General features: G+C 46.6%; 1 protein-coding gene across 1 annotated transcript in view; it reads right to left on the reverse strand.

Moving 5' to 3' along the window:
• LOC120043413 (carboxypeptidase Z-like) overlaps positions 1-11692 on the reverse strand; it is a 36383-nt gene extending 24691 nt beyond the window's left edge. Inside the window, exons 1-7 of the mRNA XM_038987995.1 lie at positions 11644-11692; positions 10781-10964; positions 9043-9190; positions 6870-7011; positions 5550-5623; positions 2729-2925; positions 1457-1618 (exon numbers count right to left, since the gene is read on the reverse strand). Of these exons, the coding sequence (XP_038843923.1) occupies positions 1457-1618; positions 2729-2925; positions 5550-5623; positions 6870-7011; positions 9043-9127 (660 nt within the window). The 5' untranslated portion in view covers positions 9128-9190; positions 10781-10964; positions 11644-11692. The remainder of the gene's footprint in view (positions 1-1456; positions 1619-2728; positions 2926-5549; positions 5624-6869; positions 7012-9042; positions 9191-10780; positions 10965-11643) is intronic.
• Positions 11693-15789: the final 4097 nt, after the last annotated feature.

Genomic DNA, 15789 nt, shown 5'->3' on the forward strand with positions numbered 1-15789 from the left:
AATGTCCTGTACCTTACCAAAACAGTAGGAATGTCCTATACCTTACCAAAACAGTAGGAATGTCCTGTACCTTATCAAAACAGTAGGAATGTCCTGTACCTTATCAAAACAGTAGGGATGTCCTATACCTTACCACAACAGTAGGAATGTCCTGTACCTTACCAAAACAGTAGGAATGTCCTATACCTTACCAAAACAGTAGGAATGTCCTGTACCTTATCAAAACAGTAGGAATGTCCTATACCTTATCAAAACAGTAGGAATGTCCTGTACCTTATCAAAACAGTAGGAATGTCCTATACCTTATCAAAACAGTAGGAATGTCCTGTACCTTATCAAAACAGTAGGGATGTCCTATACCTTATCAAAACAGTAGGAATGTCCTATACCTTATCAAAACAGTAGGAATGTCCTATACCTTACCAAAGCAGTAGGAATGTCCTATACCTTACCAAAACAGTAGGAATGTCCTATACCTTACCAAAACAGTAGGAATGTCCTGTACCTTACCAAAACAGTAGGAATGTCCTGTACATTACCAAAACAGTAGGAATGTCCTGTACATTACCAAAACAGTAGGAATGTCCTATACCTTACCAAAACAGTAGGAATGTCCTATACCTTACCAAAACAGTAGGAATGTCCTGTACCTTACCAAAGCAGTAGGAATGTCCTATACCTTACCAAAACAGTAGGAATGTCCTATACCTTACCAAAACAGTAGGAATGTCCTATACCTTACCAAAACAGTAGGAATGTCCTGTACCTTACCACAACAGTAGGAATGTCCTGTACCTTACCAAAACAGTAGGAATGTCCTATACCTTACCAAACAGTAGGAATGTCTTATACCTTACCAAAACAGTAGGAATGTCCTGTACCTTACCACAACAGTAGGAATGCCCTGTACCTTACCACAACAGTAGGAATGTCCTGTACCTTACCAAAACAGTATGAATGTCCTGTACCTTACCAAAACAGTAGGAATGTCCTATACCTTACCAAAACAGTAGGAATGTCCTGTACCTTACCAAACAGTAGGAATGTCCTGTACCTTACCAAAACAGTAGGAATGTCCTGTACCTTACCAAAACAGTAGGAATGTCCTGTACCTTACCAAAACAGTAGGAATGCCCTGTACCTTACCAAAACAGTAGGAATGCCCTGTACCTTACCAAAACAGTAGGAATGTCCTGTACATTACCAAAACAGTAGGAATGTCCTATACCTTACCAAAACAGTAGGAATGTCCTTTACCTTATCAAAACAGTAGGAATGTCCTATACTTTCCCACATCAACAGAAAGCTAAGTTCCAATACCATCGGAGAGGTACCTACACCTGAGGGACTTGCTATAGAGAAGCTAGTTATATCACTCATGTGTGCACACCTCTCCGATGGCCTCACTGGCGCCATCCCACTACCGACACCAATGTAGCGAGATGTTGATACATACCTTACCAAACCAGTAAGAGTCTGGGATGGGGATGTGGTCGGTGCGGAACCGTTTGATCCTGCGATTCCGGTAGAGAATAGACGTAAGGTCAGGAAAGTTCCGGTTCAAGTCTAGGTTCTGAGCGTTGGTGCGACCCACCGTCCAACCGTTGAGCTCGTGACCCTACGCAAACACACAGAAGTAGAAACACACACAGAGGGTAAAGGTCGTGACCCTAGACATGGTTCAACACCCCACGACCCTGCAGGAGCATGCCGGGGAGGAGTGAAGAGTGAAGCATCATGGGTAATGGAAGAAATGGAAGTCACGTCGATTAGAAGAATGTGATTGGATAGGATGAATATAAGACGTCAGGAGTGTTTCGTTGACCATGTGACCCGGAAGAGGGCCCAGAGATTTTCCCAGTCAAGTCACATGATCGTTCCCTATACAGGGAGTAACTTAGGGACAGACTATGTAATCCGTCTGGAGAGAACATGCTGTCCAGTAAACATTTTTTTTATTAAAACCTTTATTTAACTAGACAAGTCAGTTAAGAACAAATTCTTATTTAAAATGTCGGCCTACACCGTCCAAACCCGGACGACGCTGGGCCAATTGTGCGCCGCCCTATGGGACTCCCAACCACGGCCGGTTGTGATACAGCCTGGATTCAAACCAGGGTGTCTGTAGTGACACCTCTAGCACTGAGGTGCAATGCCTTAGCCACTCGGGAGTCCTGCCAGTAGTTGGACAGGACATGACATGCTGTTTCTGTGAAGAAGATAGCCCAGAAATCCCTCGGTAGTTTGAAAACATGATGATGAAGAGAATAGAGCTTCCCACTGCCAGCTGTTGGGGAAAACAACTAGACGTTTTATCTATTAAAAATATATATATTATTTTTTATTTTAAGAAAAACGTTTTGAGATTTCTAGGTGTTATTTCTTCGACCTTAAACACAGTTACAAAAAAATGGCACTGCGTTTCCATGACAACAGTCTAACCGACTACTCTTGCTGATTGGTTAAGGACACTATCACTTTGTCTCTCTGGTAGTGGGAGGGGCTGAACCAATAGGAGAGCTCAGGTAGATGATAGGCAGTTGGAAAAGGGGCAGGCTTAGAAAGAGAGTGCTGTCACAGACTCTATAATGGAGAAGATAGGAGGCGTGGCCTCTTTCTATCTCTACGCGGCGGTTGGTCGGACCCGGCTTCGACGTTTTTTTATTTATTTGTGATTTACTTCCTGGTTGTAGTGTGGTTGTTGTTCCGGGTCGTTGCTATCCTCTACCTCGGCGGCCGCCAGCTCGTAACCGTCGGGGTTCATGGACGCCAGGATGTGGATGCGTGTGGTGTTTACGAGCGTCTGGATACGCTGGTTGCCAAGGAGATACTCGGAACACAGGTACTGGGCCAGGTAGAGCAGCAACTGACGACCCAGGACCTCGTTGCCATGCATGTTGCCAACCAACTTGATCTCCGGTTCCACTGAGGAGGGGGAGAGACGGGGGAGGAGGGGAGGGGTGAGAGACACAGGAAAGGAATTGCTCAAGACAAAACCTGTTAAAGTTCATGTTAGAAGACTTTAAGACACAGGAGATCCTCAACTTGCCCTGTACCAATAGGCTTTAAGACACAGGAGATCCTCAACTTGCCCTGTACCAATAGGCTTTAAGACACAGGAGATCCTCAACTTGCCCTGTACCAATAGGCTTTAAGACACAGGAGATACTCAACTTGCCCTGTACCAATAGGCTTTAAGACACAGGAGATCCTCAACTAGCCCTGTACCAATAGGCTTTAAGACACAGGGGATACTCAACTAGCCCTGTACCAATAGGCTTTAAGATACAGGAGATCCTCAACTAGCCCTGTACCAATAGGCTTTAAGACACAGGAGATCCTCAACTAGCCCTGTACCAATAGGCTTTAAGACACAGAAGATACTCAACTAGCCCTGTACCAATAGGCTTTAAGACACAGGGGATACTCAACTAGCCCTGTACCAATAGGCTTTAAGACACAGGAGATCCTCAACTTGCCCTGTACCAATAGGCTTTAAGACACAGGAGATCCTCAACTTGCCCTGTACCAATAGGCTTTAAGACACAGGAGATCCTCAACTTGCCCTGTACCAATAGGCTTTAAGACACAGGAGATCCTCAACTTGCCCTGTACCAATAGGCTTTAAAACCTGTTGGGGATGAGGGCGCTGTTTAGGCTATTTATGCTAATTGGGTACTTTTTTTAAACGGCTTCCCACAAAATCCTTGATCGTACAATATGCATATTATTATTATTATTGGATAGAAAACAGTCTATAGTTTCTATAGGAGTTGAAATTTTGTCTCTAAGTGGAACAGAGCCCATTCTACAGCAATTTCCCTGACATGGATTCAGATTTCAGAAATGTTGGCCACTGTTCTGAAGTCAGTTAAAAGGGCACTGATTTTGCTATGACTATACGGACACTTCTTACGTCTTCCCCTGGATGCCTTTACGTGATGACGATTCCAATGGGGTCGATTGCGCGTTCACAGGCCCTACAAATGAAAAAACCCTGAAGCTAGTCATTCTTTTGGAGCTGCGTCATGCGCCTAGAGGACACCGGCCCGCACCTTTTCCAAGCATTAGTGAAGGGGGTAATATTACTCGGGTCATGTTTCTACTCGTTATGGGAGTTAAAAACATCATAAGGTAGTTAATTTAAAGCGTTTTATAGCAATTTATATCCGTTTAGTGCGATTTTGGGACATTTATTTTTGCAACGATGTGAATAGTTGGGCACGCTTTTCAGTTCATCCCGAACGCAGTTGGCATTTCCACATGGCAAGAGGACAGCTTTCCACCAAAAGACGATTTCTCCCAAGAAAGGATCCTTTGCCCAAGATACTGATGGAAGAACAGCTCAAGGTAGGACATTTTTATTATGATAAATCGTGTTTCTGTCGAAACATTTTAGTGGCTTAGGACGCCATGTTTTTTGACGTAGCTTCGCTTGGCGCAAACTGTATTGAAAAGTAAGGATAAATTAAAAAATGTAATAACGCAATTGTATTAAGAATTAAATTGTCTATCAATCCCTGTCCACCCTATATTTTTTAGTCACGTTTATGAGTATTTATGTATAAGAGTAGATCACTGTCTAAGTGGCGCAAGGACATTTTCTGACCAGCTGAGCTACATTTCACATTGTCTAACCATGATTTTGGTGGCTAAATATAAACATTTGCGATCAAACTGTATATGCATGTTGTAATGTGATGTTACAGGAGTGTCATCGGAAGAATTCTGAGAAGGTTAGTGAAAAAATTAATATCTTTTGGCGATGTTGACTTTTATCGCTCACTTTGGCTAGAATCAATGCTGGGCTGCTATGTGGTATGTGCTATGCTAATATAACGATTTATTGTGTTTTCGCTGTAAGACACTTAGAAAATCTGAAATATTGTCTGTATTCACAGGATCTGTGTCTTTCGATTCGTGTATGCTGTGTATTTTTACGAAATGTTTGATGATTAGTAAGTAGGTAAACACGTTGCTCTAAGTAGTTTTTCTATTCCATTTGTGACGGTGGGTGCAATTGTAACCTATGCCATCTACCTGAAATATGCACTTTTTTCTAACAAAACCTATCCCATACCATAAATATGTTATCAGACTGTCATCTAATGAGTTTTTTTGTTGGTTAGGGGCTATAAATATCTTAGTTTAGCCGAATTGGTGATGGCTACTGGTGTTGGTGGACAAATAAAAGATGGTGGATTATGCTAATGTGTTTTTAGGTAATAGATGTACATCTTTACATATTGTGTCTTCCCTGTAAAACATTTTAAAAATCGGACATGTTGACTGGATTCACAAGATCTGTGTCTTTCATTAGCTGTATTGGACTTTAATGTGTGAAAGTTAAATATTTAAAAAAAATATTTTTTTTGAATTTCGCGGCACTGGTTTTTCAGTGGGGGGGGGGGGGAGTGCCGCTAGCGGCACACTCATCCTAGACAGGTTAAGACACAGGAGATACTCAACTAGCCCTGTACCAATGGGCTCCCTAGCTGACTTGCCTCATTGCTGTGCATTTCAAACCCCAGAAATCATTACACACTCACATAGTTCGTGCCCTCCGGGGTTGTCTGTGAACTCTATGGCCAGGAGGTCTTTCCCCTCTGTGCTGCGTCCGATACTGTAGATATAGATACACAGAGCAGTAGTTTATTCATCCCTGAGGGGATATTTCCTGTCAAAGTAAACAGCCGCAGAACACAGCCAGTACCTGTAGGTGCGGGAGATGTGAACACAGCCAGTACCTGTAGGTGTGGGAGATGTGAACACAGCCAGTACCTGTAGGTGTGGGAGATGTGAACACAGCCAGTACCTGTAGGTGCAGGAGATGTGAACACAGCCAGTACCTGTAGGTGCGGGAGATGTGAACACAGCCAGTACCTGTAGGTGTGGGAGATGTGAACACAGCCAGTACCTGTAGGTGCGGGAGATGTGAACACAGCCAGTACCTGTAGGTGCGGGAGATGTGAACACAGCCAGTACCTGTAGGTGTGGGAGATGTGAACACAGCCAGTACCTGTAGGTGTGGGAGATGTGAACTCAGCCAGTACCTGTAGGTGCGGGAGATGTGAACACAGCCAGTACCTGTAGGTGCGGGAGATGTGAACTCAGCCAGTACCTGTAGGTGCAGGAGATGTGAACACAGCCAGTACCTGTAGGTGTGGGAGATGTGAACACAGCCAGTACCTGTAGGTGCAGGAGATGTGAACACAGCCAGTACCTGTAGGTGCGGGAGATGTGAACTCAGCCAGTACCTGTAGGTGTGGGAGATGTGAACACAGCCAGTACCTGTAGGTGTGGGAGATGTGAACTCAGCCAGTACCTGTAGGTGTGGGAGATGTGAACTCAGCCAGTACCTGTAGGTGCGGGAGATGTGAACTCAGCCAGTACCTGTAGGTGTGGGAGATGTGAACTCAGCCAGTACCTGTAGGTGCGGGAGATGTGAACTCAGCCAGTACCTGTAGGTGTGGGAGATGTGAACACAGCCAGTACCTGTAGGTGCGGGAGATGTGAACTCAGCCAGTACCTGTAGGTGTGGGAGATGTGAACACAGCCAGTACCTGTAGGTGCGGGAGATGTGAACTCAGCCAGTACCTGTAGGTGTGGGAGATGTGAACACAGCCAGTACCTGTAGGTGTGGGAGATGTGAACACAGCCAGTACCTGTAGGTGCGGGAGATGTGAACACAGCCAGTACCTGTAGGTGCGGGAGATGTGAACTCAGCCAGTACCTGTAGGTGCGGGAGATGTGAACACAGCCAGTACCTGTAGGTGTGGGAGATGTGAACACAGCCAGTACCTGTAGGTGTGGGAGATGTGAACTCAGCCAGTACCTGTAGGTGCGGGAGATGTGAACACAGCCAGTACCTGTAGGTGCGGGAGATGTGAGAGCACTTGGCAGCAGTCCTCTTCAGAACGTTGTACATCTGGGCGTTGGAGTGGTACGTGAACTGAATGATGGTGGAGGGTTCGTCTGGAGACAGGTTGGAGAAAGCCACTTCCTGTCTGGCTGAGAGGGAGAGGGCGAAGGAGGAGGGCGTGGGAGATTAGCTGAATTGATCATAGTTGGTTTTCTGAAACACCCCCATCGGGATCGGTGTCCCATCCACGGGAGGGTTGAGCTAACATAGGCTAATGCGATTAGTAACAAGTACATTTCCCAGGACATAGACATATCTGATCTTGGCAGAAAGCTTAAATCCTTGTTAATCTATCTGCACTGTCCAATTTACAGTAGCTATTACAGTGAAATAATACCATGCTATTGTTTGAGGAGAGTGCACAGTTTTGAACATGAAAAGTTATTAATAAACAAATTAGGTACAACATCTTGAACAGAAATGCAATGTTCATTGGATCAGTCTAAAACTTTGCACATACACTTCTGCCATCTAGTGGCCAAAATCTAAATTGCAGCTGGGCTGGACTAATACACTATGGCCTTTCTCTTGCATTTCAAAGATGATGGTACAGAAGAACAGTTGTTTTTTTCTTTGTATTGTCTTTTACCAGATCTATTGTGTTGTATTCTCCTACATTCTTTTCACATTCCCACAAACTTGAAAGTGTTTCCTTTCAAATGATACCAAGAATATGCATATCCTTGCTTCAGGCCTGAGTTGCAGGCAGTTAGATTTGGGTAGGTCATTTTAGGCTAAAACATTTTTTAAAAGGGGCGGACACACATTACGATTATTCTGATGTTTCATCCATGTCATGTTAAATTACTTGATAAGCTCTTTCAAATACATTTGTAATGTATTTAGGAACTAAAAATGCACTCCGTCCTAACCAGCTTTTTAGGTATTTGTGAATGCTAAGACAAGGTAGAATGTATGTTTAACATGTTAAAATTCTATTTGTGTTACAGTACAGTAAAAACTCTTATTTTGTAAGACAGGGTAGAATGCATGTTAAAACTTCTTAGGGATCGGGGTCAGTATTCAGAAGTTTGGATGAATGAGGTACCATTAGTAAACTGCCTGTTATTCAGGCCCAGAAGCTAGGATATGCATATAATTGGTAGTATTGGATATAACACTCTAAAGTTTCAGAAACTGTCAAAATAATATCTGTGAGTATAACAGAGCTGATATAGCAGGCGAAAACCTGAGGAGAATCCATCCAGAATTTTTTTGGGGGGGAGATGACACCATTTAAAATGCCTGTCTATGGGAAAATCAATGGAATACCTCCCACATTGCAGTTCCTAGGGCTTCCAGTAGATGTCAACAGTCTTTAGAAAGAGATTCGGGCTTGTTTTTTGAAAAATTAGCTAGAATTTGTAGTTTTTCTAGGTGGCTCCCATTTTGGCTGTAGTGTTGTGGCGCACGCCGGTGAGGGTGCGCACTTCGTTATTTATCTCCGGTAATGAACATACTATTCTCTGTCTTAAATTGTATCATTTATTTACGTATTAGGGGACCTGAGGATTTATTAGAAACTTTGTTTGACTTGTTTGGACGAAGTTTCGGGATTCATTTGTATGCATTTTGAACGAGGGAAACCGGTGGATTACTAAGTCAAGCGCGCCAACTAAACTGACTTTTTTGGGATATAAAGGACTTTATCGAACAAAAGGACCGTTTGTTATGTAGCTGGGACCCTTGTGATTGCAAAAAGAGGAAGATCTTCAAAGGTAAGTAATTTATTTTATCGCTATTTTTGACTTTCGTGATGCCTCTGCTTGTTTGGAAAATGTTTGTAATGCTTTTGTACGCGGGGCGCTGTCCTCAGATAATTGCATAGTAGGCTTTCGCCGTAAAGCCTTTTTGAAATCTGACAAAGCGGCTGGATAAACAAGAGGTTAAGCTTTTAAACGATGTAAGACACTTGTATTTTCATGAATGTTTAATATTACGAATTTTGTATTTTGAATTTTGCGCTCTGCAATTTCACCGGATGTTGGACAGGTGGGACATCCCAAAGAGGTTTTTAAGATTCAATTTGTGTTACAGTACAGTAAAATCTCTTATTGCGTAATTATTGTATATTCAACATTTTTTTTTTTTTTTTACATGTACAATTCCGGTAGGGCTACCTCTTAACGGGGCCAACGGGTCGTGACAGCCTTCCTGTTCGCTGGCGAAGAATCGGTCACAGTCTAGGAAGTAAGGCCACGCCATGTCGATGCCCTCGAACGCGTGGCCACACCCCTTCCTCACCGCCTCACATGCACTGCGGCACGACTTTAGAAGAAGAAGAAGAAGGGGGAAGAAGAAGAAGAAGGGGGAATATGAGGAGAAGAAGAATACTATATTAATCAATATGAGATGGACACCCATCCTGTATCCAACCCCTCCAGCACACACACCTTGACTGGTGCGGGGCTGGAACTAAATGTGCTAGCTGGGACACACCTTGACTGGTGCGGGCTGGAACTAAATGTGCTAGCTGGAACACACCTTGACTGGTGTGGGGCTGGAACTAAATGTGATAGCTGGGACACACCTTGACTGGTGTGGGGCTGGAACTAAATGTGCTAGCTGGGACACACCTTGACGGGTGCTGGGATGGAACTAAATGTGCTAGCTGGGACACACCTTGACGGGTGCTGGGATGGAACTAAATGTGCTAACTGGGACACACCTTGACTGGTGCGGGGCTGGAACTAAATGTGCTAACTGGGACACACCTTGATGGGTGCTGGGATGGAACTAAATGTGATAGCTGGGACACACCTTGACTGGTGCGGGGCTGGAACTAAATGTGCTAGCTGGGACACACCTTGACTGGTGTGGGGCTGGAACTAAATGTGCTAACTGGGACACACCTTGATGGGTGCGGGCTGGAACTAAATGTGATAGCTGGGACACACCTTGACTGGTGTGGGGCTGGAACTAAATGTGCTAGCTGGGACACACCTTGACTGGTGCGGGGCTGGAACTAAATGTGCTAGCTGGGACACACCTTGACTGGTGCGGGGCTGGAACTAAATGTGCTAGCTGGGACACACCTTGACTGGTGCGGGGCTGGAACTAGATGTGCTAGCTGGGACACACCTTGACTGGTGTGGGCTGGAACTAAATGTGATAGCTGGGACACACCTTGACTGGTGCGGGCTGGAACTAAATGTGCTAGCTGGGACACACCTTGACTGGTGCGGGGCTGGAACTAAATGTGCTAGCTGGGACACACCTTGACTGGTGCTGGGATGGAACTAAATGTGCTAGCTGGGACACACCTTGACTGGTGCGGGGCTGGAACTAAATGTGCTAGCTGGGACACACCTTGACTGGTGCGGGCTGGAACTAAATGTGATAGCTGGGACACACCTTGACTGGTGCGGGGCTGGAACTAAATGTGCTAGCTGGGACACACCTTGACTGGTGCGGGGCTGGAACTAAATGTGCTAGCTGGGACACACCTTGACTGGTGCGGGCTGGAACTAAATGTGATAGCTGGGACACACCTTGACTGGTGCGGGGCTGGAACTAAATGTGCTAGCTGGGACACACCTTGACGGGTGCTGGGATGGAACTAAATGTGCTAACTGGGACACACCTTGATGGGTGCGGGCTGGAACTAAATGTGATAGCTGGGACACACCTTGACGGGTGCTGGGATGGAACTAAATGTGATAGCTGGGACACACCTTGACTGGTGTGGGGCTGGAACTAAATGTGCTAGCTGGGACACACCTTGACTGGTGTGGGGCTGGAACTAAATGTGATAGCTGGGACACACCTTGACGGGTGCTGGGATGGAACTAAATGTGCTAGCTGGGACACACCTTGACTGGTGCGGGGCTGGAACTAAATGTGCTAGCTGGGACACACCTTGACTGGTGCGGGCCTGGGTAGGTCTTGGCAGGGCGGGGCGAGGACGGAGCACCCCAACAGACGGATGTCTGGGGAACACTCCCCGTTGAGGAGACCGTGGATCACAGAGAGGAGGAGGTACTCAGCTCCAGACTCCACCTCATGACGAGACTGCTGACCTAGGATGTTAGGGAAGATGGTCCTGGGGAGAGAGGAGATGAGCAATTGACCAATTGGTTGATCTATCGATCTGTCAGTAGGTCAATCAATCAATCAATTATTTGATCAATTAGTCAGTCAGTCAATCAATCTGTGAATCGGTCTGTCGATCAGTCAGAGAATCAATCAGTCAAGTAGATGAGAACATATTGGTAATGTTTTTTCTCAAACAAAGTGATTCTCTTCCATTTCCATGTGGGAAATATCTTCACCCTAGGGTAAGGGAGGGAACCCCCTATGGGTCCTGGTCAAAAGTAGTGCACTATATAGGGAATAGTGTGGCATAGGGCCCTGGTCTAAAGTAGTGCACTATAAAGGGAATAGTGTGGCATAGGGTCCTGGTCTAAAGTAGTGCACTATATAGGGAATAGTGTGGCATAGGGCCCTGGTCTAAAGTAGTGCACTATTAGGGAATAGTGTGTTTCATAGGGCCCTGGTCTAAAGTAGTGCACTATTAGGGAATAGTGTGTTTCATAGGGCCCTGGTCTAAAGTAGTGCACTATATAGGGAATAGGGTGCCATAGGGCTCTGGTCTAAAGTAGTGCACTATATAGGGAATAGGGTTTCATAGGGCCCTGGTCTAAAGTAGTACACTATATAGGGAATAGTGTGGCATTTGGGATGCACTCTCTATAGTAAGGGAGTGTAAACTGAAGACTCACCTGGAGTAGTCCAGGTCGTTGCAGTAACCCAGGTTAATCTCTGAACACACTGCTGCTGTGAAGAGAGGAGAGAGGAGGGTTGGGGGTAAGAGGAGTAACCCAGGTTAATCTCTGAACACACTGTGGAGAGAGGAGAGAGGAGGGTTATGGGTAAGAGGAGTAACCCAGGTTAATCTCTGAACACACTGTGGAGGGAGGAGGGTTAGGGGTAAGAGGAGTAACCCAGGTTAATCTCTGAACACACCGTGGAGAGAGGAGGGTTAGGGGTAAGAGGAGTAACCCAGGTTAATCTCTGAACACACCGTGGAGAGAGGAGAGAGGAGGGTTAGAGGTAAGAGGAGTAACCCAGGTTAATCTCTGAACACACTGTGGAGAGAGGAGGGAGGAGGGTTATGGGTAAGAGGAGTAACCCAGGTTAATCTCTGAACACACTGTGGAGAGAGGAGGGAGGAGGGTTAGGGGTAAGAGGAGTAACCCAGGTTAATCTCTGAACACACTGTGGAGAGAGGAGAGAGGAGGGTTAGGGGTTAGAGGAGTAACCCAGGTTAATCTCTGAACACACTGTGGAGAGAGGAGGGTTAGGGGTAAGAGGAGTAACCCAGGTTAATCTCTGAACACACTGTGGAGAGAGGAGAGAGGAGGGTTAGGGGTAAGAGGAGTAACCCAGGTTAATCTCTGAACACACTGTGGAGAGAGGAGGGTTAGGGGTAAGAGGAGTAACCCAGGTTAATATCTGAACACACTGTGGAGAGAGGAGGGTTAGGGGTAAGAGGAGTAACCCAGGTTAATCTCTGAACACACTGTGGAGAGAGGAGGGAGGAGGATTAGGGGTAAGAGGAGTAACCCAGGTTAATCTCTGAACACACTGTGGAGAGAGGAGAGAGGAGGGTTAGGGGTAAGAGGAGTAACCCAGGTTAATCTCTGAACACACTGTGGAGAGAGGAGGGAGGAGGATTAGGGGTAAGAGGAGTAACCCAGGTTAATCTCTGAACACACTGTGGAGAGAGGAGAGAGGAGGGTTAGGGGTAAGAGGAGTAACCCAGGTTAATCTCTGAACACACTGTGGAGAGAGGAGGGAGGAGGATTAGGGGTAAAAGGAGTAACCCAGGTTAATCTCTGAACACACTGTGGAGAGAGGAGGGTTAGGGGTAAGAGGAGTAACCCAGGTTAATCTCTGAACACACTGTGGAGAGAGGAGGGTTAGGGGTAAAAGGAGTAACCCAGGTTAATCTCTGAACACACTGTGGAGAGAGGAGGGTTTGGGGTAAGAGGAGTAACCCAGGTTAATCTCTGAACACACTGTGGAGAGAGGAGAGAGGAGGGTTATGGGTAAGAGGAGTAACCCAGGTTAATCTCTGAACACACTGTGGAGAGAGGAGAGAGGAGGGTTATGGGTAAGAGGAGTAACCCAGGTTAATCTCTGAACACACTGTGGAGAGAGGAGGGTTAGGGGTAAGAGGAGTAACCCAGGTTAATATCTGAACACACTGTGGAGAGAGGAGGGTTAGGGGTAAGAGGAGTAACCCAGGTTAATCTCTGAACACACTGTGGAGGGAGGAGGGAGGAGGGTTAGGGGTAAGAGGAGTAACCCAGGTTAATCTCTGAACACACTGTGGAGAGAGGAGAGAGGAGGGTTAGGGGTAAGAGGAGTAACCCAGGTTAATCTCTGAACACACTGTGGAGGGAGGAGAGAGGAGGGTTAGGGGTAAGAGGAGTAACCCAGGTTAATCTCTGAACACACTGTGGAGGGAGGAGGGTTAGGGGTAAGAGGAGTAACCCAGGTTAATCTCTGAACACACTGTGGAGAGAGGAGGGAGGAGGATTAGGGGTAAGAGGATTAACCCAGGTTAATCTCTGAACACACTGTGGAGAGAGGAGAGAGGAGGGTTAGGGGTAAGAGGAGTAACCCAGGTTAATCTCTGAACACACTGTGGAGAGAGGAGGGAGGAGGATTAGGGGTAAAAGGAGTAACCCAGGTTAATCTCTGAACACACTGTGGAGAGAGGAGAGAGGAGGGTTAGGGGTAAGAGGAGTAACCCAGGTTAATCTCTGAACACACTGTGGAGAGAGGAGGGTTATGGGTAAGAGGAGTAACCCAGGTTAATCTCTGAACACACTGTGGAGAGAGGAGAGAGGAGGGTTAGGGGTAAGAGGAGTAACCCAGGTTAATCTCTGAACACACTGTGGAGAGAGGAGAGAGGAGGGTTAGGGCTAAGAGGAGTAACCCAGGTTAATCTCTGAACACACTGTGGAGGGAGGAGGGTTAGGGGTAAGAGGAGTAACCCAGGTTAATCTCTGAACACACTGTGGAGGGAGGAGGGTTAGGGGTAAGAGGAGTAACCCAGGTTAATCTCTGAACACACTGTGGAGGGAGGAGGGAGGAGGTTTAGGGGTAAGAGGAGTAACCCAAGTTAATATCTGAACACACTGTGGAGAGAGGAGGGTTAGGGGTAAGAGGAGTAACCCAGGTTAATCTCTGAACACACTGTGGAGAGAGGAGGGAGGAGGACTAGTGGTAAGAGGAGTAACCCAGGTTAATCTCTGAACACACTGTGGAGAGAGGAGAGAGGAGGGTTAGGGGTAAGAGGAGTAACCCAGGTTAATCTCTGAACACACTGTGGAGAGAGGAGGGAGGAGGATTAGGGGTAAAAGGAGTAACCCAGGTTAATCTCTGAACACACTGTGGAGAGAGGAGAGAGGAGGGTTAGGGGTAAGAGGAGTAACCCAGGTTAATCTCTGAACACACTGTGGAGAGAGGAGGGTTAGGGGTAAGAGGAGTAACCCAGGTTAATCTCTGAACACACTGTGGAGAGAGGAGAGAGGAGGGTTAGGGGTAAGAGGAGTAACCCAGCTAAATCTCTGAACACACTGTGGAGAGAGGAGGGTTAGGGGTAAGAGGAGTAACCCAGGTTAATCTCTGAACACACTGTGGAGAGAGGAGGGTTTGGGGTAAGAGGAGTAACCCAGGTTAATCTCTGAACACACTGTGGAGTGAGGAGAGATGAGGGTTATGGGTAAGAGGAGTAACCCAGGTTAATCTCTGAACACACTGTGGAGAGAGGAGAGAGGAGGGTTATGGGTAAGAGGAGTAACCCAGGTTAATCTCTGAACACACTGCTGCTGTGGAGGGAGGAGGGAGGAGGTTTAGGGGTAAGAGGAGTAACCCAGGTTAATATCTGAACACACTGTGGAGAGAGGAGGGTTAGGGGTAAGAGGAGTAACCCAGGTTAATCTCTGAACACACTGTGGAGAGAGGAGGGAGGAGGGTTAGGGGTAAGAGGAGTAACCCAGGTTAATCTCTGAACACACTGTGGAGGGAGGAGAGAGGAGGGTTAGGGGTAAGAGGAGTAACCCAGGTTAATCTCTGAACACACTGTGGAGAGAGGAGAGAGGAGGGTTAGGGGTAAGAGGAGTAACCCAGGTTAATCTCTGAACACACTGTGGAGGGAGGAGGGTTAGGGGTAAGAGGAGTAACCCAGGTTAATATCTGAACACACTGTGGAGAGAGGAGGGTTAGGGGTAAGAGGAGTAACCAGGTTAATCTCTGAACACACTGTGGAGAGAGGAGGGAGGAGGATTAGCGGTAAAAGGAGTAACCCAGGTTAATCTCTGGAACACACTGTGGAAGAGGAGGAGGAGGGTTAGGGGTAAGAGGAGTAACCCAGGTTAATCTCTGAACACACTGGGAGAGAGGACGAGAGGAGGGATTAGGGGTAAGAGGAGTAACCCGGTTAATCTCTGAACACACGGTGTAGGAGAGGAGGGAGGAGGTTAGGGGTAAGAGGAGTAACCCAGGTTAATCTCTGAACACACTGTGGAGGGAGGGGGTTATTGGTTTAAAAGAGTAACCAGTTAATCTCTGAAACACTGGAGAGAGGAGGGAGGAGGGTTAGGGGGAAGAGAGACCCAGGTTCATTCTGAAAACACTGTGGAGAGAGGAGGGAGGAGGGTTAGGGGTAAGGGAGTAACCCAGGTTAATCTCTGAACACACTGTGAGAGATGAGAGAGGAGTTAGGGTAGAGGAGGTAACCCGGTTAATCTCGAACACACGCTTATGTGGGAGAGGGAGGTTTAGTGGTTAGAGGATTAACCCAGGTTCCGCTCGATCACACTGCGCAGTGGAGAGAGGAGGGTTTTGGGGTAAGA

Source organism: Salvelinus namaycush, unplaced genomic scaffold, assembly GCF_016432855.1.
Source record: "Salvelinus namaycush isolate Seneca unplaced genomic scaffold, SaNama_1.0 Scaffold904, whole genome shotgun sequence".
Lineage (NCBI taxonomy): Eukaryota > Metazoa > Chordata > Actinopteri > Salmoniformes > Salmonidae > Salvelinus > Salvelinus namaycush.